Genomic DNA, 25,103 nt, shown 5'->3' with positions numbered 1-25,103 from the left:
TCCTCTTCTCTTCTCTTCCTCCTCCCCTCCCCTCCCTTCCCCTCCTCTCCCCTTCTCTTTTCTAAGACAGGATGTCACTATACAGTTCAGGCTGTGGACTCCTTAGGTTGGCTTCAAACTCACAGTGATCATCCTGCCTCAGTCTCCTAAGTGCTGAGGTTACTGGCATTCACTAACCCACCTGGCTTCACTGTATGTTTCTTATATGCTCTGTGACTGTTGAGCTCCCCAAGAAATAAATGGGGTCAAATTAAAACATCCAAAATTCAAAATCGTGCATCTCCTATAAAATAATATTTCTTGGGACCAGTGAGATAACTCAGAGGTCCAAGTACCTGCTTGGCAAGCCCAGGGACCTGGGTTCAATCCCAGGCACCACATGCTGTGCTGGCTCTGCCCGGGAGCACCAAGCCAGCCACTGGGCATGGTGGCGCACACCTGTAATCCCAGCACTGGGGCGGCTGAAAACAGGAGGATCACTATGAGTCTGAGCTGCATAGTGAGACTCTGTATCAAATATATAAAATTTTTTAAAAAATATTATTTCTTAATAATCTGTAGGTATTATATTAGAAGCCACAAATTTTTGGAAAAGAGAACAGAGGAGAAACAGCAGGGAAGGGAAGGGAAGGGAAGGGAAGGGAAGGGAAGGGAAGAGAGAGAGAGAGAGAGAGAGAGAGAGAGAGAGAGAGAGAGAGATCCTGTAGCTCAGCCAGAACCTTGTCATGAGCGCACCTCATACCCGTTGGGATCTGCTGTGCCTTTGCAGGAGCTAGCATCCGAGGGTCACCCTGTGCCAGCTGCCTGCATTCTGTTGCCTTTGATCACTTTCTCTTGCAGATGTGATGTGATTCTTTCTGCCAGATCGCTCCTTTGAGCCCAACACATTGGGTTGAACTGCTCTCCTCTCTCTGGCAGGGCTACCCCTCATGGACAGCGTTTATTCTGCCAAATGCCGGTGCCCTCAGAAGGGCAGCCCCATCATCTCCTGACAGCACAACTCCCAGGGCAGGGGCAGCTCCCACCCTCGTCCCGGTGTCAGACTCAAAGCTCTGAAGGTTTGATGAGCTTCCATCGGCGAAGCTGTCTCTCTCGTAATTGCCACAGATCAAAAGTGCTGAGCATATCAATTAAGCCAGAGTAGAGGGGGGCAGAGCAAGACAGCAGGATCTGACACTGAGCAGGGCAACCCACACCCCTGCTGATGGCTTTCTGTAAACCACGCAGTCTCCCCTGACTAAGGGGCTCCTGGCTCCCCCACCACCAGTGCTGCAGCCAGTTTCAGTATTTATCTTCTCTTTACTCTCACTGACTTCTCTATGATTCTTTCTTTTCTGTTTTAAAGCTGGAAAAGGGCCTCATTAAACACAGTGTAATGGACACAAAGGACAGCCACGAGAATTGAACTGATTTACGTTGAGCTACACAGAAGCTCTATCGAAGGCCGCACTTTCGACTTGAGACACACTTGTGTTTCCCAGACGAATTGCTCTGCTAGCTGGGTGTCAGCAGCCTGGTGTAAAACCCGCAGAGATGGCTGCATCTCCTGGTTACAGGCCCCTGGGCCTTGCTACAGCTTCCTCCACAACAGCAGGAGCTGATGGCGGTCCAACTTCACTGCGTCACTTAAAGCCAGAGCTGTAAGAGCCCTAGGACTGGTACTGCTCCCCAAAATGCAGGCCCCGCGATTTCTGCTTTACCAGTTGCTTCTCAAGTGGAAGTCTGTAGTCACCAGAAATGGAACCTTAAATGTTCACTCAGCTTATTTAATACATCTACCAAGCAAGTTAGAGAACAGCACTCATGAAAAGCTGAGGATTTCATGGCTTTTGCTTTTCTTTAGGCAGATCAATAGGTTACCAAACATTACTTCCCCAAGTAAGAAATTTTTAAAAAGCTCCTATTTACCAACACACCTCTTTATCAGCTGAAGAATACTTAATTTCAAAGCAATAAAAGGGCATAATTGGAAAAATAAAAATAATTCTTTCCAAAAAATAATTATTTTGTATCTGATAAAAAAAAAACAAGCTACCATAGACCGAAGTAAGCCCAAGCAGGAGAGTCTGCAAGCTTTTCATCTCTACCTCATCCCCAAAGAAGCCTGTTCCCAGAGGCTGGGTGCAGCCTGCTTTCCTCTCCTTTGCCCGTCTATACTATGGGGAAGCCAAGCCCTGGGGGACTGATAAAGCGCTGTCAGTCACCCAAGCCTTAGCCAGTGTTCATTAAATCAGCACATAAATCCAATTTGCCAGAATCAGTATCCAAAAGAATTCATCAAATGTGGGCAGCAAACAAATCTAACACAATTATTGTGGAAAAAGGGCAAGCCTGGCCCCTGATTCCAGAACTTGGCTGACCTTGTGGGACATCAGTGATAGAGCCTGTAGGAAAGTTGCCTGGAAGCTTAGTACAGGGAAGACGTGAGCTGCAAAGGCATTAACTAGGTCCCATTTGAGTTTGTGTCTTTCAGACCATGCCTGGAGGTAAAGCTCCAGGAGGGACAAAAGCAGGCTAAAGCCCACAAGAGGAGTCAGTGGAGAGTGCAAAGGCCCAAGATGCATCACAGAAGGATGCCGATGACCCAGAGCTGTCTGTCTGAGAAGCAAAACATCAGGAGACATGCAGTCACTGTCTCCAAATGTCTGAAGAGCTGTCATGTGAGAAAACAGCACTGGTAGAGGGCTTAAGAAGGTCAAATGATTGAAAATAAAGAAGATGGATTTATTCTACAGAAAGAAGAATGCTTAATTCTAAAAGCTGAGCCCACTCCAACACCTTGCTCCTACCCTCCAAAACATAAAGCAAAGCAAAGGAAAATAGAGCACTCTTCCTCCAGGCATGGGCTCAGTACACTGGAAAATAGAGCACTCTTCCTCCAGGCATGGGCTCACTACAGTGGAACACATTCCACGAAGGTGGTTGTCCACACACAGGGTAAGGCCAGAGAGTCTACCAAAGATGGACGACAGCAGGAGTCGAGATCCTGGAGGTCCCGTTGTGCCACCTTTCCCATCATCAGCTACTTTCCCAGTCATGCTCTGTCTGCAGTTGAGCTACTGTCCACTACGTACTCAGAGCCTCCTTCTGGTGTGACTATGCTTCTATCAATAAACATATCAGGGGGTTCACACTTAGCTCTGATTATGACAGCTTTCACTTATTAAATCTCCTCCTTCGCAAGGGCACTGTCAAATATTAGGATTACTACTCTTATTTTACATACAGGGAAACTACATTTCAGCATTGATACATAATTTATCCAAGCCACACAGCTCGCAAGAGTAAAGTCATAATTCTAACCCAAATCTGTCTGATGCTCTTAAACCACAAGGTACATGGTCTGACAACAGTTAAAATTCATTATCTTCAAAGTAGTCTCATTTTGCCTGAACAATTCTTGTCTTAATGCTAAGTTCTGTGCTTAGAAATACACATAAATTCTGCAGGATTGTATTGGAGACCAGTTGCAATAAATTGTTGCCTTTCTCAGATGGATTTTCCTTCATTACAAGTCTCCCTGAAGGTGAATCTTTCCATGCTTGGGCCTTGATGCCTACAGCAATGGTACTTTGGTGAGCTAGCCATAACACATCCTCACCCCTCTGATACATTTGTCGTTCCTGACTTCCACTTACTCCTTGAGCTTCAAACTTATTCCGTACTTAAAACATCATCTCTTAACTATCCCTTTTGATCCCGTGGACTAACTCTCCATTCTACGACCCCTGCACTCCGATTTTACCTGTCACATATCAGAGATCACTTTCTATTCTCCAGGACTCTTCGTTCCCTGCCCCTGGTGTTCATAGCAAGATCTCCCAGGGCTTCACCTTAGTGTCTTGCTTTCTGGCCCCACAACTTCTGGCTGCACATGCCCATCCGCCCCTGCAGGACGGGTCATTTTCAGCCATTTAGGGCTGCTGCTCCTCCGTGTGGTTTACTGATACAGCTGCTGAAAAGCAAGCAGCCATGAAGACTGATGCCACCATAAGTGCACAGAATCCAATCACAAGGGCTCTCCCAATCCACACTGCGCGGCAACTCCCAGCCAGTGCCCTCCATCATTTCCTCGGCCATTTTTCTAAGCTGTCACCTTTCTCCACAAGCCTCTCAATCCCATGCCTCTATTGCAGCATACAACTGGACTTCTTTTATCACATCCCCTAAACTTCCAGGCTTACCTTTTCAGTGTTGGGGGGTGGGAAATCCCTCCGCTGCAGAACAAGGAAGAAACCTCAGCTAGGTCTGCTCATAATGTAACTATGCCACACGTGCTGGTGGTTACAGCTGCTTGGAAGGCTGAGACAGATGCTTACTTGAGGTTAATTTCAAGACCAGCCTGGGCAACACAGCCAGAACCTGGACCCCAAACAAACAAATGAACAAAAACCCCTTCCATTTCCTCCTGCTAGATCTATGTACACCTGTACTCTTTCCTCATGCGAGATATGGCATACTTTAATGTTATATAAGGACGAGCTTTCCTGTACCTATGTATCCACATATATGTCTGTGCTGTCCATTTATAGGTAACCTGGCTCTGGCTTTTGACTTCTCCACCAGGAATTCTCTTCAATCGTTAATGCATTTTCTCTGCACAGTTTTCAAATTCTTCTCTGGTTGTTCACTCCTATCACTATTACACACTCTCAAATCTCCCTGTGCCCCACATCGCTCTAAAACTACAATGATATATAACCGAGCCTATATACAAAAAGGAGCCGGGAACAGAACAGAGTAAAACACACCTCTGACTATTTTGCTGGGTCAGTGACTGTTGCGTTACTTAAATTCTACTTATGGATATTCCACAATTTCTTATAATTAATATCAACTGCTTGCTTTTACTGATAAAATATCACTTTTACAAAGAGTATGATGCATCTAGCTCCTCCACGTGATTAGCACACTGGGTGGGAGAGCGGCTATCTTGATGCTTTCCTGCCAGCTTTGAGCACCATCTGCTGGTGAAATTGAAGTACAACATACAAAGCAATAATAGTTGAGCAAAGATGTAAAACATCACTTTGTACTTATAGACCACTGTCCGGCTTATAAATGCTTATAGTTCCATTATTGTATTAATGAACACATCGAAATGCTCCTCTTTCTGCTTCCATTGCAGCCGAGGAGATGACACATCCGAGCGGCCCAGTACCACGCGATGGCTACCAGCCACTTGTGAGTCCTGGTATTTTAAAACTACCTACTTCCAATTGACCGGCCTGGGAGTCTAACGTGTATACCACAGATCTAGATTTATAGTGTAAAAAATAGAGGCAGAGATGCCGTGCAATACTCATAGCCATTTAAGAATTTTTATATACATTATATGTAGAAATAATACTTTGGGTGGATTAGGTTAAATGAAATACTACTTTCACTTCTTTATTTCCTACCTTTTATGTATTTGGTTACTAGAAAATCTTAATTACATCTATTCTTATTTCTACGAATTCTATTACAAAATTCCATCGCTGTCATATTTTCAATCCACAGTACTACACCTCTACTTCCACCCCACCAACAACTGTCAAATATAAATTGCAAAAAAAAAAAAAAAAAAAGATTAGATAACTGGTGAAATCCTCATAGAAATTAAAAGCATAAGGGAAAATGAAGCTTGGAGAAAGATTTGAGTTTTGATTTTTATATTTCTGACCTTTTACCTAAGAAATAATTGTACTTTTGCCTAGAAACCCATATCTATATTTATTTTACTGTGGTTTTGAATTTTACTTAAAAATGAAATTCCCTAACATTAAAAAATGGACACTTTCAAATATACTTACAAGAGAAAATGGTATACGAAATCTGAGTTACCACCCATCATAAATGGTTGACAATGTCCATTCTCCTGTGGCCCACCAACATGCCTGCTCACCCATAAATATTTTAAAGAGTTTCTGAGTGCAAGGACTCTTTTGTTCTTAGTTAACTCTAAGGCCTATGTAACTAATGCACCTAGACTAGTAACACAATATCCTTAATAATGTTAAATACCATTTCTGCATTTTATTTTTTCAGTTAATTCAGACTTACTTATATCTGTTGTTATGCTTTATGTCTAGTTTTCTCCCCAAAGCCTCATGCAGTTATGGGGTGGCCTTCTAGGTTTTGTGATTAATTCATGATTCAGTGCTGGGATTAGGGGTGAGTGCTGCTGGGATTTTTATTTTATTTTTGTATTTAGTACAGGGTCTACAGAGTCTCACTACACAGATTGGACTCGTAGTGATTCTCCTGTTTTCAGCCTCCCAAGTGCTGGGATTACAGGCTTGCCCCACCACACCCAGTCTCAATTGCAGTCTCAGCACCCTAGGGGTGGGGCTGGCATGGCATGCTAAGGATCGTCCTCCCCGCCCCTGTGTCTTTCTAAACAGGTGCTTTAATACACTGAGCTATCTGGCCAGCCCTTGTTGCTGGGATTATGGATGAGTGCTACTGGGATGATGGGTGTGAGGGCTACACCCAGCCTGGGGCAGATAGCCGGAATGCAACATAGGGGAGACAGACTTGCTCTCTGGAGCTATTGTTGCCACTGCTCTTCCCTTTGCTCTTGGGGTCCTGCTGGTTTCCGCCACCATGCTGCCATCTGCCATGTGCCACTCTGCCTTGGAGCCAGCTCAGTACGGACTTCAATCTCTACAAACCGTGAGCTAAACAGACCTCTTCTACCTGCCTTTTGGACGTCAGGTATTTAGTCTCAGCAATGAGAGAAAAGTAACTGAGACCGCTGTCTCTCCCTTTTCCTTAGGAGTATGTTTTGAAGAATTTTTGTCACTTGTTTTGTAACGTTTTGCACATTGTAACTTTATACTGCTACTTCAAATGTTTTCCAATACCCCGTATTTCCTGTAAATTAGTAAACTTTGAAGTTTGGAAATTTTGTTGCCAGTTTTATTACTTTCACTTAAAGATAATACTTAATCCTTGTTTTATATAAACTTCTTTGTAAGAATCACCTTTTATCATTTTTTATTTAACATTAAACCTCACAAACTCCTTCTCTGACACTCATTTTTTAATGATGTGGTACAGGGTCTCACTATGCAGCTTGGACTCATGTGATCCTGTTTCAGCCTCAGTGCTGGGATTACAGGTGTGCACCACCATGCCTGGTTTCTGAGGCCAGCATTAAGTGCTGGGGATTGAACCTGGGTTCTTGCCTTGCCAGACAGGTGCTTAGACTGCTGAGCTATCTCACCAGTGCCTGAGGCTTATATTATTTGAAAAACAAAATGGGTGAATGCTGAGTCACTCCCCTCGTTTCTAGCTTTCTAAACACTGAGTTGGTCCACAGCACCCGCTGCAGATCAGTAAATTTACTTTGAAGGAATAAATACCATTGTAAATTCATGGATTTAAACACATTTAGTGTAATTCGAGGTAATGCAGTTTTTTGTTGTTGTTTTTATTAACACACAAAACACCCCGTTTCTGGGTGGCAGAGATGCCTTCAAGTTAGGCACACTTTGATGTGACCCTAAGTTAGCCTTGACAGTCTCTTTGCTAGTCATAAAAGTTCTTAAATTCATTTTGAACATTTAATGTGCAAGCCTACATTGAGGTACTTTTCTGCGTAAGCTTATGGTCTTTTGGTGGAGAGTATAATTTCAAGACCGTAATACATCCTTGAAGGATGTTCATGGCTAGTGGGTTTCCCATAAGACTTTAGTGGCAGAAAAGGCAGGGATGAACACAAAACCTACTGCGCTCGTGTCTCACATCCCCCTGAAGCCTCAGGTGTGCTTCGCTGGGGCTCTGCAAGGTGATGGGATCTCAGGAGCATGACACTCTCGGTGGATGAGTGTGTAGCTCAATGGGATTTGGGAGGGAGTCTGCTGAGGCGGCGGGGCCCTGCCCCCAGGCGCATGGCCAGGAGGGTGCAGCTTGATCCCATTCTGCTCCTGCCTCTAAGGCACGAGCTATGTCTCCGTGATGCCCCTCTGCTATGCCACAGTACCTTCAAGCCAGTCACTTATGGACTGAAACCTTTACAAACTGTGAGCCAAAATATAAACCCATCTTCCTTTAACTTGTGGGTGTCATGTATTCTGTCATGTCAATGAAAAACTGAGGTCCAAGAAATAATGTGGTTTCTCTGGGCTTTCAAGTTCCTTCATGTGTACATGACTACACTGACTAAAGCACATTCTTGTATCATGATGAAAACGGTAGCAGAAGAAAGTTTAAATATTAGGAAGGCCAAAAGTAGCAATGTGGAAAAATGCAGTGTATTTCATATCTTACTGGTTGACAACTGGGTTTTCTAATTCTTTGAATGTTTGAAACAAAATAATTCAAAGTGACATCAAGTATATGTAAAGAAAATATTCAAGACAACTATAAATGGAAAGCAGCAGAGGCAAAGCTCAGATGACTTGGACACACCTCATATGACTTGGCAAAAATGACATTAGAAGGCCATGATGTTTTATGTATTTATAATTTTTTTTTTTTTTTTTTGGCGGAACCAGGCATTGAACTCAGGCCCTTGTGCTTGCCAGGCAAGCACTTTTTCTACTGAGCCATCTCCCCGGCCCCTATGTATTTATAATTTAATGTCTACACAAGGCATGTGCACACATGTGCAATCCATATAGGTATTATGATCATGAATTGAAAAATGCCAACATAGTATGTCACTTCTTTCCAAACTGATGTAGTGGTATACCACCCCATGAAGATATTCTAAAATTTTCATGTAAATAAAGGAACCGGAAGAGTTAAAATAGTTTTTAAAAAGAATAGTGTGCAAGAAATTCAGCCCACTCAATTTTACAATTTATTACAGGTGTTGTGGTGGATTGCCAACTGGTGGCCAACTTGTTACACCCAGCTAACCTGAACCAGCGTGATTCTGGGTGTGGGAGCCCCACCTGAGGGCTGTTGCCAGCAGCATAACAGGCAGAACTCCAGAAGAGGGGCTGCTGGGAGCTGGTAGACGCTGTTGAAAAGCTGTCAGGGAGCTGCTGGTTCTGGGCTGTTCTGCTGGGGAACCTTGACCTGATAGCTCTCCTGATGAACTTGCCTGTTCTCCTCAGAGCAGCAGCTCGGGACCTCAACGCTGAGAAGAGCTACAGTTCATTTGGCGGAGCTCTGGTCACCTTGAACATCACTTTCTGGCTCTGGAGGGAAAGATGGCACATGGCTCAGTCTCCTGGAGCTTGTTGTTGGCTTTCCTGACGGGAACTTGGCTTTTCTCATCGCAGGATGAACTCGGGACCTCACTGTTGCTGAAGATGCCTGTGGTACTTCCCAGGGGAGCTCTGATTCTTGATTGCTTCCTGGCTCCAGTGCAGATCCCTCAGCCTGCTAGCACAGATGCTTCATCCTGCTGGCATACTTTCTAGCTTTTGCCAATGACCTCTGGGCCATCCCACAGAAAATATGTGAAAACAGACCTGCATGACACATCGTCATGGATTCGTGGCCTCCAAGTGGGCTCACGGAAGGCACTTATGGGCTCTAGGTCTTCAGTTGGACTTGTGCAGGACATTACCATGGGTTCCAGGCCCTCAGCTGGATTTGTTGGTCTTTAGTGTATGGACGAACTTCCTGCAGTCTCTTTTTGTATATGACTCTTTGACTATTATAAATAATCTTATAAAATATGTGTCCTGCGTTGTTCCCCATGCAAAATTCCAACAGGTGTCATGTACAAGGTGGGGGCATTAGAAGTATTTCAGAGCTTGCATTTTTTTCAGATTCTGGAATATTTATATTCATGCAATGAGGTAGCTTAGGATGAGCACAAAGTGTAAATACTAAATTGATTTATGTAGTATATATATTTTATACACATACTCAAGGGTAATTTTATACAATATTTTTAATAATTTTGTGTATAAAAGAAATATTGAAGTTATGTGCCATTTTCCACTTGTGATATATTGGTAAAAGTTTTGGATTTTGGAGTATTTCAAGTTACAGATTAGGAATATTCAATATCTATGAAACAATACAGAAAGCATAGTACTGGAAGAGATATTGAAACAAAGTAGTAACAAAAGACTCAGAGAAAACCCGCGTAAAATATATACAATGGACTCTAGGAAAGTGAAGAGCAACTTCGAAGGGGCTGCTCAAAATGTGGCCTAGGGGTTCATTATGGAGAGACTTGACTCTAAACTTCAAAAGTGTATCAAAGTCTTAACTCCAACAAAACTTTTTGTAAAAAGTATGTGGAAGAAAGTATTCAGCTCCTAGTGACGTGTGAGTTCTCAGACTTTGCATGACCGTGAAAGGACCAGCTGATAAGCAACCATCAACACTATGTTGTCCATTCTAGCAAAACCCATCAGCATCTGTACACACACTCAGAGGCTGTGATGCATGTACCTGCAGACACACTCACTTCCGGGTCCTCAGAGCTCCATCTGAGCGGTCCCAAGGTTTAGTCTGGAATCTGAGACTGCGGAATCAGGATAGCAGGTCAGGAAAGCCTCAGTGTGGCCAGCCAGGCTGGTGAGAGCAAAGCTTGGGGAAGCAAGGGCATTAAGTTACTGAGGGTGACCTGTGTCACTGAAGGCATGTCATGAGGGCCATGACCACATCTAAATCTGGATAATTATTCTGAGTTGGTAAAGAAAACGTATTCAGAGTAAAGAACAACTACTAATGGAGTTTATAAGAAGCTGGGAGATGTAATTTCGGTTAGAGGAATGCATACAAGTCAGTGACAGTGCACTGGGTGTGTTGGAAATAACAGTAACACACTCAAGAACACAAGCTGAGGGCCAAGGCCTTTCAGAGGAAGGCCAGGGCAGTCTGTGACTGCAGGTCCTCAAGTGTAGGGGGCTACTTTCTTTCTGGTAACAGCTTACAGAAAACCAGGTGATCTAGACAGCAGGAACACTCTAATTTCATAGTCTTTATTGCACAGATAAGAGAACTAAGTACAGAGGATAAAAGATGTCCTACGGTCCTGAACCACATTCATAACAAAGCCTGGAACCAGGCCTCTTTAATCCTGTAGTACACCCATTTGGCGCTCCCTCTAGTTTGTGTTGCTTGACAGTCATGGGGAACACAAGCAGTCTTTTTGTCTCAAAATCCCATTACTAGTTAGGCATGGTTGGCATATGCCTATAACCCATTACTAGGGGGCTGAGTCTGGAAGATTACAATTTGGTGAGATCCTATCACTAAATAAAAATTCAAAAAGGCTATGCGTGTAGGTAAGTAGTAAGTATCTGCCAAGCAAAAGAGAGACCATGGATTTAAGCCCTGAAATTGCAAAAAAAAAAATTTAATTAAAATAGAAGTTCCAACCTTAGGGTTCTCATATTCCAGGAGCATCTTAACTACTACTGCACATCTCTGAGGTATGTGAGATGTTCGCTGCCCTGGCTTTTAAAATAAGGACTTTCTGGTTTGCTACCTCTTCACACCGCAGGGCCTTGGCCCCACAGTCATTCTGCAGAAGCAGCTCATAGGGAGCATTTCCTACTGCATACTGCAGGAAGCACCTTAATAGTTTTATTAAATCAGCTTCTACATACTTTTCCCACTGCTGGAAGCTTCCTCTAGGAACTTTTTTCACAACTAAAGGGAGCAATCAACCTGTCAACTTTCTTCAACTATGTAACACATATTTCACTAGTGTCTTTTAGAAGCTTGTAGCCATGTAAAATTACATTCATATTTGCCAAAGAAAATGAAGCCCATATGATCTGCTCCAGAGAAAACTTCAATTCTGTAATAATTAAAAATATTATCTGATTTTAAGGAGACTTGCTAAATTTCTGCAGAATTAAGTTTCTACATTATGGCTATTCCACCAAACAAGTAAAATGAAAAAATCCTTATCGAAGTCACGTATTACACGACAGTCATGCCTGTTTTCTCAATTCCCACTTGAAATTCTACAAGGCAAAGGTGAAAAGTGGGCTGAACTTGTGGAAGAAGCCTTATTTAGGATTACTGTGTGAAGATCTACTTAAACATTCTCTTTTCCCAAATGCATCAGTCACACCACCAAACACCACACAAAATGCTTGCCTAGTCTATACTTGGGAGTACTTTCTGAGGTTTCCAATGCTCTGTGCATTGGGATGTGTTACACATGATTACTGGAAGTAGATGGAAGTGGAGGAAGAGAATACTGCACTAGCACTGAAGATGTATTAATGCTATTTTGTAAAGAAAACCACCAAACAGTTCCTTAAGTTCCTAAGTATTTAAATGTAATAAAAGAAACCAAGAGAGAGTTCTCTGGCTTAACAAATGGATCATTTTATTGAGAGGACAAGATTGGTGTTTACCGCCAACCATCTAGGAAAACAAAGCACAGAGACTCATACAATACTTTGGTTTAAAAATTATTCATGACATCAACTTCAAACCTGGTATTTGAAGAAACAAATGAGACATAAGTGTGAAATGGAAGCCATGAAAACAAGCTTGCGTAGAGGAACACAGATCTTCAAGTGGTATTTAAGGAAGGCTTGGACACTGCAGTGTGTCTCAGTGATGCTGACATGTTGCCTCCCAAAACACAAGATAGTTACCAGCACCACGTTTCTCATCCTCCTCAAGGAGGTTATGAGCAGGAACAACTTGTGTTGCCCGAAGGTGAACTGAAACTGGCGCCATCAGCGTAGTTCAGATGGGTGTGCACAACTCACCAGCACCCACCATCGGTCACCTTTCAGGCTTGCAGTGTCCCTCAGTTTCACTTAATCTCTGAATAGGCATATGCTGTGAAGGGGCCTCTTTGTTTTCTGTCCTCTGAAAGGCAGCTATATTCCATCAAGGTTCTGTTAAGTGATTGTAAAGATGCATCTGCCTCTGGGGCTTGGCTGTAAATCAGTGAGCAGGTGGGATAACATCTCATTTGCTTGATAAACATACCCATATTCCCAATATTGAAAGGAAACAACCAAAATTGGCAAGTTTTTGAGCACACTGTAATTTCTCTTAAGAGCTTACTTTTCCAAATTATAAGACAAATTACTTTATTACGTGAGGAATATGATTTATATTGACAGTAAATTCAAATTTTAAAATTTGGCACCTTTTCAAAGTATGTATTGTGCTCGGATGGATTTTTTTATTCAAAAACCCATATGATGGACAATTATAATTTTGGAAGATGTTTTTTATACGTTACTCTCACATTAACTCATCTAATTTACAGTGTTTCATGAAATGAATATTTAGTTACCTGTAAGAAGCAGATAAAAACAGCTATTTCAGGCTAGGGATACAGCTCAGCACCATAAGCACCTGCCAGGTAAGCGCAAGGCCCCGAGTTCAATCCCCAGTAACTCATAACGAAACAAAATAACCCCAGCTGTTTCTGAGAAAGAACATTTGGCTTTCAATTTATAATAAGGGTTATAGTTACTGTAGAGACTAATTAAATCAGAAATATCAAAATTCTAACAGCAAAAATCTTATCACCAAATTTAATAGCTAGAAACTATTTTAGCATGATCTTAAATTCAGAGCAACAAAAATGTCCCAAGTATATATTTTAGTATATTCTCACAACTGCTCTCTTCACTATTCTCAATTCTTGCTCTTTTGTGAAGGAAATGTTATTCAAAATTCACATAACAACCGTTCTATTCTTTACATTTTAACCTCAACAATGAACAATAGGCTGTAAATTGCACAGTTAATTCTTCCCTGATTAGAAATGCTGAAATCAGCACAGTGCTGGTTCCCAATGTTAGGGGAAGTTACTTAAAAAGAGAAAATTATATTCTAGTTTACAATGAACACAATACATAAAATTGTATTATATTAAATCTGAGAACTGCTACTGAAAACTCTATTGTAAACTATATTGTCTAGTGAGAACATCGTATGTTCTCATCTTTGTATGAATGAACGGAAGAGAATGGTTTTTAAGGCCAGTTATTTACACAATCAACATGCTTACATGACTGTGTCACTTTGTGGCATTAAACAGAACCTATTAAAACCACTCTGGTGTCATCCCTACCAAAGTAAGTTTTACTAATTTTCTCTTTTAAAAAAGAATAGAACAGTTCACATGAGCAAATCTCCCATTTCAAGTAAAAATATGTATTTTGTTTGGTTTTCTCAGGTTTGTTTCTGCTAATGATGAGCAATTTGGTACACAAAAGTACTGATGAAATTTCTTTTAAATAGTCTGAATGTCTTCACTGTACAATAGAACCTTTGGAAATATCTCCCACATAGTTGCCATCAAAAAGGAGGACAGTAAACTTTCAATTGTTCAGAAAGTGATCACCTAGCATGAAGGACCTGGCTAGAAAATTCTCTTTCCCTCTACCAGTCTTTGCTTCTTGCTTTGCTTCTGCTTATTCAGGAAACAGACATGACATGTCCATTAGTGTCACAGCGCAGCAACAGCCAGTGGGAGAACAGGCCCAAAGCCCCAGATAACAATGGTGCTTGGGGACTTTCGCTGCATTTTATACGCCAACAGAGACTTGACTGTTGCTCCCCCAGCAGCAGTACAATGACCTCAGTCGGAGTCCAGCTAATTTAAGGCAACACTGTTCCTCACAGACACTGTTGGTGTAAAGTGCAGGACTCATCAGAAAAGTGACTCTGTACTACTGACTTCCTCAATTCATCCTAACTTCTTGACTTCTCTAGAATTAAATTTTAGCACTTCTGCTAGCAGCCGGTAAGTTCTAGAAGCAACAACAGCCCCTGCTTCTTCCTGTTAGTAGTCTCACATATCACCATGAATAAAAAGGATTCTTCAATAAAGAATTTGGCTCATATGGCCCATGCAGTGCTAACAGGACTCTGTATTTTGCTTCTCTCTGCCCATATTACTTTTGATATGCTAAGAAGAAAAATGTTTTCTGTCAACAGTAGGATAAGCAGATATGGCTTTTAAGACTCATAGGCACCAACAGATATGAGGAGCAAATGGGACCATTTTAGAGTCACTTCTCTATGAGCAGTAAGAAATAGACAGAATGGATCCTAAAAAGTCTTTACATTGTTACTAAAAAATCCAGCTTCTGATATTTTATAACTGTTTCTAAAAAGCCTATGTCATCAGAATATGGTACATGACCCATGCCGTAATCCACATGAACTGTGTTCCCTTTCAGTGTTAATGCTATTTTCCAAAATGGGAAATAGTCTTTGACTACAAACCCTCTTCTGTTCTCTCAGTCCTTCTAGTTGTCTACACACTGCTCTTACACCTTTGTTAGCCTGAAGACTTAGCCCATCGCTATATTTATCTTCTTGGTATTTCCTTAGGTGATTTTTAGACAAAGGCAAAACTCAGAAAATCAAGGCCCTCAAATAAAATGTTCCCACTTATGTGGTAAACTGAATGCACCATATTATAGTAGGTATTTCCAACTTGGCACAAGATAAATTTGACACTGGTAAAGAAAAATAATCTGATAAAAGTTATTTTTATACTATCATGTTCTTGCTGTAAAAGAAAGAGATGGAGAAGAGTAAGTAATGAATTTACTAATCATCTAGTTCAGCAAGGTCACACATTTTGGAATCACCTGACCTAGATGAAGTAGTTAATGCCATTCTGAAAAGACTGTCGTCCTTGAGGAGCAATATCTTTACCAATAGAGATGTTTTTCTATAAACAAAATCCCCACACAGTATTTTTGTTTTGCAGCTCATTAGTATGTTGTTGTTCACTGAAGTCACTTGAGAAATAGTATACAAAGTTATCTTCTAAAAAAATCTCAACGTTGTTTTAAAACATGAAGCAACTGTCCAGTCTCACAACCAAATCATGTCTAACAGTGGCTTGAACAGAGCCAAGTTTTGTTCAAGTCCTAACATTGAATGTGACCCCCATCTAATCTCTCTTCCCAAGCAACGATGTACAGTGAGGTGAGGGAGAGATCATATGTGTCAAGATTCCAAGACACGGCTCAGTAACGCACCGTCCTCACTCAGCAACAATGGTATCAGTGGGGCCCGGCCTGCAAAGCAGAAACCTGGCAACACGGAAGCTGCTCACAGCCAAAACTATATGTTTACATGACAACATTTAAGTATAATACACTGTGGCCTAAAAATTAAATAGCATGTGTTCCAAAAGCAGGACCAAGAACAAAATAAATGTCTCTACATTTATATAAAAATGACAAAAGTAAAAAGCAGAGAACACAGTGAACAGTGTCTGGCAGTCCATTAAAATACAGTTGTTATTATTCCTATGATCTCAAAGATATTTACATTATTTGAATGAAAATGGAGGATATATCTCTATCTCCTTGTTCACATGTAAATAATTATTGATACTCTTAAAAAATGTGTGCTTTTCAAAAAAAATAAAATAAAGACAAAATATTTTAAAATTGTTATCTTTTAAAAACCTAAAAAAGTAACAAATTCTCAATACTGATGTTGAGTTGGCTACCACAGGGCAATGCTACCTTTGGTCACTCACGAAGACGGCTGAGTGCAGGTGCTCTAGTTAAGCGGTAAGTGGTTGACAGTTTTTGACTGAAGTTTGTCAAGTTAACATTTTACAACAATAAATATGATTGAATGAAGTACATGAAGAAGTTCAGAATTTTAAAAGTAAAACTGGTCACTGTGTGATATAGAAAAATAAACATTTATAAAATAAAAATATGGCATGATATTGCCTATTTGCCCAAGTTGTATCAAATAAAATGACAACTGTATTTTTTCTTTGAAGTTACTGTTACAAAAAACTTAAATAATGAGGATAATCACAGGGCAGATAAAGAAAAACATAGCAGTACTCTAGGTCAACAGGCTTATACATATTAAAATCACAACCTCTAATTTGGCATAATGGTATTTCATTTGTCTCCTCTTGCTTTAATGGAGATTGTCCCACATTCCTTTCATAATGCTTGCAGATGCTGCTATTCTCCCTTTCCTCCATTTTCCCCAAATGACAGCATCCCTTAAGGTCTTATCTCTTGCCCAGAATTTAACTCTCTAGCGTCTTTTACTCAAGGTCCTACAATACAAAACTTAAGGAATCCTGAAAATGAGACTCAAGTGCATTGTTCACCTCTATTCTGACAGCTTCCTAAACATCACCCAATTTTAAAGAGAGCCTGGACATTAAGGCAAAAGGAAGGCAGCTCGAGTAGGGGGGTGAAACTAACATCCTTTTCTCCAGTCATCAGTATATTTCTTTCCTAAAAGCCATGCTGGAATGCCCAAAATAATAGATTTGTACATGGAAAAAGAGTAACAAAAGAATATAGTTTACACACATATATGTATCTTGATTGCTGGTTGCCATTTATGTTAATTAAACAGCATGGGCAAATAATTTTATGAGTTAGCAGCTAAATATGATTCTGAATTTTGTAAATAGGACTTCCAGTACAAGGAAATACAACATAGGGCAGTAGCATGGCCCACAGCAGTTAAAATGCTGGATTAAGGGAATACAATGCCTATCAACAAATGTGTAGAATCACGTATTCAGGATAAAGAACCACTTGGCCTAATTCAAAAAGGTTGCCAACAAACAACAAATGTTACTACGCCCTATAAGGAAGAGAGAAACTTTTAGCTATGGCCAGAGAAATAGATGGTATCTTCACTTACATAATCATATTCACTTGGCACTACATACAACTACAAATCAACATAAAAACTTTCATTTTTAGTTGATTGTGCATAACCTGAGTTACAATTTCAAGGAAGTAAGCTTTTCCAATGGCTGCTGATTCATAGCCAGGGTTTTCCACAGGCCTGGCTACCGACAAAGCAATCGCATAGCATGTCAGAATGGCATCTAGGCCTAGTTTTCCGAAGTTACAAGGATATGCAACCACTGCAGGCCATGTACTCCAACTAACATATTTCAACTACTCCAGATGTCTCTTTTCAGAAAAAAACACATATTGGCTTTGACTTTTTTCTTTGCCTGAAAACAGTAAAAAACAAAGCTTGGGGCTTTCAAAATAACACAAACCAGTACAATCAAAGAGCTATTTCTTGTATTCATTTTCTGTTGCATCCTAATGTCTTATTTTATTTTGATTACTAATCTTCACAGAATTTTACTGCTGAATCAACCTAGTCCCTAGATACTCATACTGTATAGCTAATAAAATGGTATTTTATAGAGCTTTTCAATACTATATCCCAATGAGTATACGCAATGTAGAGGTGGTCAATATTCAGAAGCTATATTTTCTTATACTGCCCAAGTGATCAAAATAGTGAAAATACTGAAATGAATTGAAATTATTTATGAGAAAAACACTGGAAAATAAATCCCAGGAATAAAAAACTGGAGGAAAAATTATGGACTGCATTCTGATTCATCCAGTAATATTTGCTACAATGAGTCCATTTCAAGGCAGATTCCCAAGATTTTACTGCTTGTAATGGAAACCTGGAAGGGAGAGAAAAAGGAAACATGGTTAAGAAAAAAATCTCTGAAACTCAGGCAATCTTTCCCCCTTACTCAAGCAAGATAATTTATCTTCATTTCTATGCATTCCAATTGGTTCTTCTTTATTTGTTTTTACTTTTTTTTTTTTAGTTTAATATTTGGTACAGGATCTCATTATGCAGCTCAGACTCATAGTGATCTTCCTGTTTTTAGCCTCCCCGGCGCTAGGATTACAGACATGTGCCACCACGCCCTACTTGGTGGCTGGCATGGTGCCTGGGGCAGGGCTGACACTGCCTGTAGTACTAGGGATTGGTCCTTGCACTTGCCTAGGCAGGTGCTTAGACTGCTGAGCTATCTCTGTGGCTCCTTTACTCTAAATTTTAAAATATTAATATATAAAGTAAATATGTTATTGTAATATTTTGCATCAAATACATGTTGGTGACAGATGCCCCCCAAAAAGTGAGGCATGCAGGATCTGAGAAAGAAATAAAGTCACAGATGGTAAAAATGTGAGCAGCTGATGGAAACTGGTGAGCAAGCAGTTTTGATAATGACATTTATAATTTTGTTATACAACTAACTTTATCTTTTAATAATGTCTTTTATCTTATTCTCAACATTGGCTGAATATTAGAAATAGAGGATGAGAAAGTTTTAAAAAATTGAAATGTCTCATTCCTAACCCAGAGACTCTCATCTAAGTAGCAAGAAATATCATCTAGGAAATGGCATTTTCTTTTGGCAGTGTTTTTGTTTGTTTGTTTTTTTTTTAATGCAAATAATTTAAACAAATTTGGGGAGACTACCATTAGCTCTGGGAAAGGATAACAAATATATTAACTAAAAAACATCAGAAATTGTATCAACCCTTAAACTCCATATATTGGTCAGACCCATATTTCGTAAAATTTGCAATCTGCAGATTCCTTTCACACTTTTCATCTTTATGATCTCGACAGCTCCAGAGAAAACAGACTTCCTCCATTTTATAGATAAGGATGTTCAATCACTGTATTTTTATTATTCCATTTTTAAATTCTCACAATAGACAGACATCCTAAAAGAGCAAATGTATCTAACCCTTCTATCTTAAGGCTTTACTCCAACAGAAATACACACATTCTTTCCCCATTTGCTTTATTCCATTTTTCTTTTGCATAGAAGTTTTTTGTAGTATGCAAGTTTTAAACAAGACATTTTAAAGCTAATAAATACAGTCACAGGCAGAAGGGAAACAATATCCAATAAAGGCACAACAGCCTTTATCCAAAATTCTTGAGACCAGAACTGTTTCAGAATCTGAAATGTTTTGAATGTTCCATCAGTATTCAAAATATTATACATTTAAGATTTTGGGATTTCAAGTGCTTAACTTGCATCAAAAAGCATTGCAAAAGGAATATATTTAGCTGAGGGTCAGAATCCTACTATGGAAACCAGTATGGAGAGTCCTCAAAACACTGAAACAGAGTCCTCAAAATGGAGATCCATTTGACGCAGCTATTCCTCTTCTGCCTATCTTCCTGTGAGAATTAGGAATGGCATGCAATGAAATATTCATAACCATGTTTATAACACCATAATTTGTAATAGCTAAATCTTGAAACAACTCCTGTGCACAAAAAGAAAATGTGCTATGTTTATATACAATGGAACCACGAAGAAGTATAAACTGGAGTCATTTGTAGGAAAATACACGCATCTTAAGACCATAATCCTAGGTAAATCAGACACACATGTTCAAATACCACATATCTCATATGTGAAATGCAAGGGGTAAATAAGGAGTGGAATGAAGGGTAGATACTGCAAGGGAGGGAGAATATGGTCAAATGGGAGGGAACAAGGAAGAGGGGAAGGAAAGGAAGGGAAAAAGAATGGGAGGAAAAAATGGAAACAAAGCTTGTGTAAATGGGAGGAGATGAACAAAGAAGGGGAGCTGGCAAAAGGGAAAGCAAGATGTGTTATATACAGGTGCAAATTCCTTGTGATTAATGGGATCAACGTGTACAGCAAATATATACTAACAAAATTAATTGAAAAGATAATCACACTTCAAGAATCTGACAAAGAGTGCTGGCCAAATAACTCAGCGGATCAGAGCGCCTGCTTATGCAGATGCAGAGGAAGGGAGTTCGATCCCTCAGCCTGCCTTGCCGGCCCCACCCCCAAGGTGTGCTGAAACAGCAACCGAGACTGGGCATAATGGCATGCACCTTTAATCCCAGCACTTGGGAGGCTGAAAACAGGAGGATCATTATGAGTCCAATCTATGTAATGAGACCCTGTAGACTCTGTACTAAATACATAAAAATTAAAAATCAAAAAAGAAAAAAAATACGAAGGCCTGGGTTCAGTACCATCCCTGGGGTAGGAGGTAGAAGGAGACATGACACCAATAGGATGATTTCTTAAGAGGAAGAAAACTCATTTTTCCACTCTAGCAGTCAGAAGACAGCATCTGGTCTTCCACCATAACATGAGGCTATAAAAAGCATTGAAAACGTCACCGTATACTCTTCTTACCTTTATGAGAGGAGTCTGACTTTGAGTAAGGACGTGTGGAACTGTGCTGGTTTGTACAGTGAGTGCCATCTAGGTCCTCCGTTTCTGTCATGGCAGTCGGTGGCGGCCTGGCGGAAGTCAGAATTTAAACAGACACCTAAGCGATGATAGTTACAGTTCTACCTCGCACTGGACGGCTGCACAGCAGAAGTAGAAAGGAAAAGCCTAAATGCTTCCTACAGTTCTCCAGGAGGGCTGCACAACCCTGAATAAGTTCTTTTACCCTACCCTCCTCTTGTTCTGACATGCAAGATTCAACCAAAACAAATATTTTCCTGACACCAAATGTTGGTCACTAAATATGACCACAGTGCAAGAGAAATAAAGATGAATGAGGTACAACTGCTGCCATTGATGAAAATCTGCTTTGTTTTAGTATGAAAAATAAAATATTCTTTTACCAAGAAAAATAAAAGAATAGAAGAAAATGACAAAGTTAAGAAAAGGAAAAAAAGGAACAGCAGGAAAGGGTGGCAGGCAGGTAGAGAAGGGGGTAGGGTGGAAGGAGTCTGACAGCAGTGTGTCCTGAGCACAGCCCCTTCATCCAGCAGGGGGCAAAGTAGATCGTAGTAACTGCAGTACTTCATCTGAGATACATCTACAACTTTATGCCAAAAAGTGTAAAATTAGGTAGTTTTTATTACTAAATACTTCTCTAAAATTATTTTATCTACTTAAAATGTATTTCAAAACATGTGGCATGGAGAAAGAAAATCTTTGCGCCCACCCCCACCCCAAAAGGTATATTCAAATTTTACTTTAAAGCATGGAACCAGATAAGGTTAAAGTTTCTCAAATACACAACCATGCTGGACATTTTGTGCAATTCTAGTGTGTAAGTCTTCTGGGGCTGGTAAAATTACAGTCAGTTTGGTACAATGGGCTCCATAATATAAAAATAAGGCAGGTGTTTCACACTACTCAGCCCTTGCTTGGGGGTCTCTGAGTATCATGCCTGTGGAACAGGTCAGCAAGGGCTGTAAACGTTTATACACAATAAGGTCTGCACTGTTGGCTCTATACAGATTATCTCTATTGACTTGCAGGACAAACTGCACAGCAGGTGTCATGCAAATGTTTTAGAATTAGACTAGGTTAAATTAGGTAAAGAATCTGTGCACACTCAGTTATTAAGTGGCACAGCTAGCACTCAAGAACAAATGGAATAAAACTTAGTGCACTGAACAATTACAGAGCTAAATAAACATGTGTTTTCATAGATATCATCTGTACCCAAGATTATGTGTATTTGTGTATGTATCCATAAGTATCTATGTGTTTAACTTTGAAATATTGTTTGAAAAGATATTTTTATGAGATGCACATTTTTATATTTTCACTCATCTGCTATTTAATACATATAATTAGTGTGAACATAAATGTGGCTTCTTCTGTAAGAACCATTTGAGGGCCAGGGAGACAGCTCAGCAGTCTAAGCATCTACCTGGCAGGTGCAAGGGTTTGATCCGCAGTACTGCATGCCATGCCAGCCACCAAAATGGAATGTGGTGGCGCACACCTATAATCCCAATGCTGGGGAGGGTGAAACAGGAGGATTACTAAGAGTCTGAAATGCAAAGTGAGACTCTGTACCAAATAAGAAAATAAATAAAAGATTAAAAAATACATATTTAAGAACGACTTGATTAAAAATATTAGAAGTAAAATGAAAACTTGTATTATTTACTGATAGAACATCTTTAAAAAGTAAAAGGCTGCTAAAAAGAATTAAGGAAAGAAAAACCTGATTCCAGAATTAAGAAAATTGGCTTCACAAAGTAGGCGGCGACAGTAGTGACTCCAACCCAAAAAAAGAGCGGTAATCACTGTCAGAGTCTGTATTCCTCCCTCCTTCATTAGCCTTTACGAGGATATCAAACGGAGTAGGAACTGAAAATCATTCCAGGACACTGCCTCAAGATGACCTCATCATCAAGGACAAGGGTGCCAATGGATGCCACCAGTGCTCCGGGCCTGCCATGCAAGGATAAACCAATCTCTGTGGGATATCCCAGCTCTACTGGTGTGTGGTTCTGCTCAGTGTTTGGCCACACAAAGAACAAATTTGGTTTACTGTTTTCAGGAGTTCTAGCAAAGTATTTTGTTGTAATGATGGTTGCTTTAAAGTTAAGGGTATTATACCCAACGCTAGAAAAACTCTGATGAAACAACAGTTCATACAGATTTTTTTTTTGGGGGGGGGTGAGATTTAGGATTATGTTTCTGATTTTCACAAAAGGATTAACATCTTTAATTTGGAAATATTTAGAATTTACTTCTAAAATCACTTCTTCAAGAAACCTACCTGGACTCCCAAACCAGGTTAAGGTCTCCCTATGCTCTTATATACCTTCTGCCTTTTATTCACAGCACCTAAAATAATCATAATAGTTATTTGGACAATTATTTGCTTAAGACTATATATAAACTTCACGACAGCTTGAAACAACTGACTCTTGTGGGCTGCTGCTTACCCCACTTACAGGCAATTTTGGAGTTCGCAATAAATACTTTATAAATGACTAAATGAAGATCAAATGTAATTCATAAAAATGTGTGGGAACTAAATAAAATTTGAAGAGCTTTAGTTTTAAAACTTTTTCTTTTCCAAGACAGAGACCAGCTAGGTCACTAAATTGCCTAGGATGGGCTTGACCTTGAGATCCTCTTGCTTCAGCTTAAGAGCACTGGGATTACAGGCACAGGCCAACAGGCCTGGTTATATCTTTAGGTTTTTCTAAGGTAAAAATGAAAGCAAAATTCCAACTAGTATTACCAATGTAAAATCCTGTTGTTAAAACAATTTGGAAACTGGGTCAACTTTCCTATTAGTGTTATAATTAATTCAGATTCCTAGCTGCTTCTCTACTTTCTTAGAGAGGAAATAAAAATTTGTAAGGAACAAAGAAAAAGTGTTTCTCCTCTACTACTATTGCTATCCTGAAGTAATAAGCATCTTGACCTACAAAGGTCCATGTTTTTCAATCCCTAAAGCCAGTGTTTTCTCTACAGATAACTAAACTTTTCCTTCATGGTTAAATGTAAAAGATATGTAAAATGTAAATGTAAACTCAGATAATCTGACTCGAAAGCATACATTAGCCGTTAAAGACTTTTTTCTTTTTGAGACAGGGTCTCACTATGTAGTTTGGGCTGGCCTTGTGTCTGTAGCCTCCAGGCTGGTTTCTAACTTGCAGAGATCTTCCTGGCTCAACCTTCTGAGTGCTGAGATTACAGGTATGCACCACCATGCCTGGTTCCAGGGCCACATGGTCAGCACCTGGGCATCTAGGGCCTAGACCATACTGCATGTGGGCTGGGGATTGAACTCAGGTCCTTGTGCATGACAGGTAGGTGCTTATGCCTTTGAGCTATTTCTCTGGCCCCACAGTGTAAGACTTTTTCAATGCAAATGTTTCACAAAATTCTTACTCATTTTCATTTTGCCATATACACAATCTTTCAGTAAATGATATTAAAAAAGAAATGTTCCTCTTAGGTCAGAAGAGATTTAAGTTCTACTAGCTATAACTCACTTTTCACTAATTTATAACTGATTTTTAATACAGGATTATTCAATTATTGATTTTTTAATACATCAAATATGTTTAGAGTACATATTTACATCCCTACACTCACTTATCACATCTGCTAAAGAAATAATTAATGTTCTAAATGTCAAGAACTTTGAATAACAAAGTGAAAATAATGCTAAAAATTACATGAATTTCAGTTTTAAAAAAATGGATGATAACCTAGATATATTAAACTCCTGAGAACAGATGTTTGTATCTTAGCTGTGGACACATGAAACCATTTATTTAGAAAACGTGACTTTTTTTGTACCTGGCTCAGTCCCCCTACAGGTGGGGCTGGCACAGCACACGGTGTCCGGGATGGAACCTTGAACCACTGAGCTATCTCATCAGCCTCTAAAATGTAACTTTAAATATGTTTGACACATGCACATAACACAGAAGCTGTAAGAGCAACAGTTTGTTTGTTTGTTTGTTTGTTTGTTTGTTAGTTTTTGGCACCAGAGATCAAACCTTACACTTGCCAGGCAGATGCTTATGCCTCTATGCTACCTCCCTAGTGAGCAATGCTCAGGATTTTTTTTTTTTTTTTTAATGTATTTAGTACAGAGTCTATAGGGTCTCACTATACAGATCTCGGACTCGTAGTGATCCTC

At 39.9% G+C, this 25,103-nt stretch overlaps 1 protein-coding gene across 1 annotated transcript in view; it reads right to left on the bottom strand.

Moving 5' to 3' along the window:
• Positions 1-16,062: 16,062 nt before the first annotated feature.
• Ccdc50 (coiled-coil domain containing 50) overlaps positions 16,063-25,103 on the bottom strand; it is a gene marked incomplete at its 5' end in the record, with an annotated part of 39,094 nt that continues 30,053 nt past the window's right edge. Inside the window, 2 exons of the mRNA XM_023700932.1 lie at positions 16,063-18,340; positions 20,873-20,979. Coding sequence (XP_023556700.1) covers positions 18,321-18,340; positions 20,873-20,979 — 127 coding nt within the window. The remainder of the gene's footprint in view (positions 18,341-20,872; positions 20,980-25,103) is intronic.

This window comes from Octodon degus, unplaced genomic scaffold (assembly GCF_000260255.1).
Source record: "Octodon degus isolate 3935 unplaced genomic scaffold, OctDeg1.0 scaffold00128, whole genome shotgun sequence".
NCBI classification, from domain to species: Eukaryota; Metazoa; Chordata; class Mammalia; order Rodentia; family Octodontidae; genus Octodon; species Octodon degus.
The sequence above is the reverse complement of the archived record's forward strand: the minus strand, read 5'-3'. Positions and strand labels throughout refer to the sequence as shown.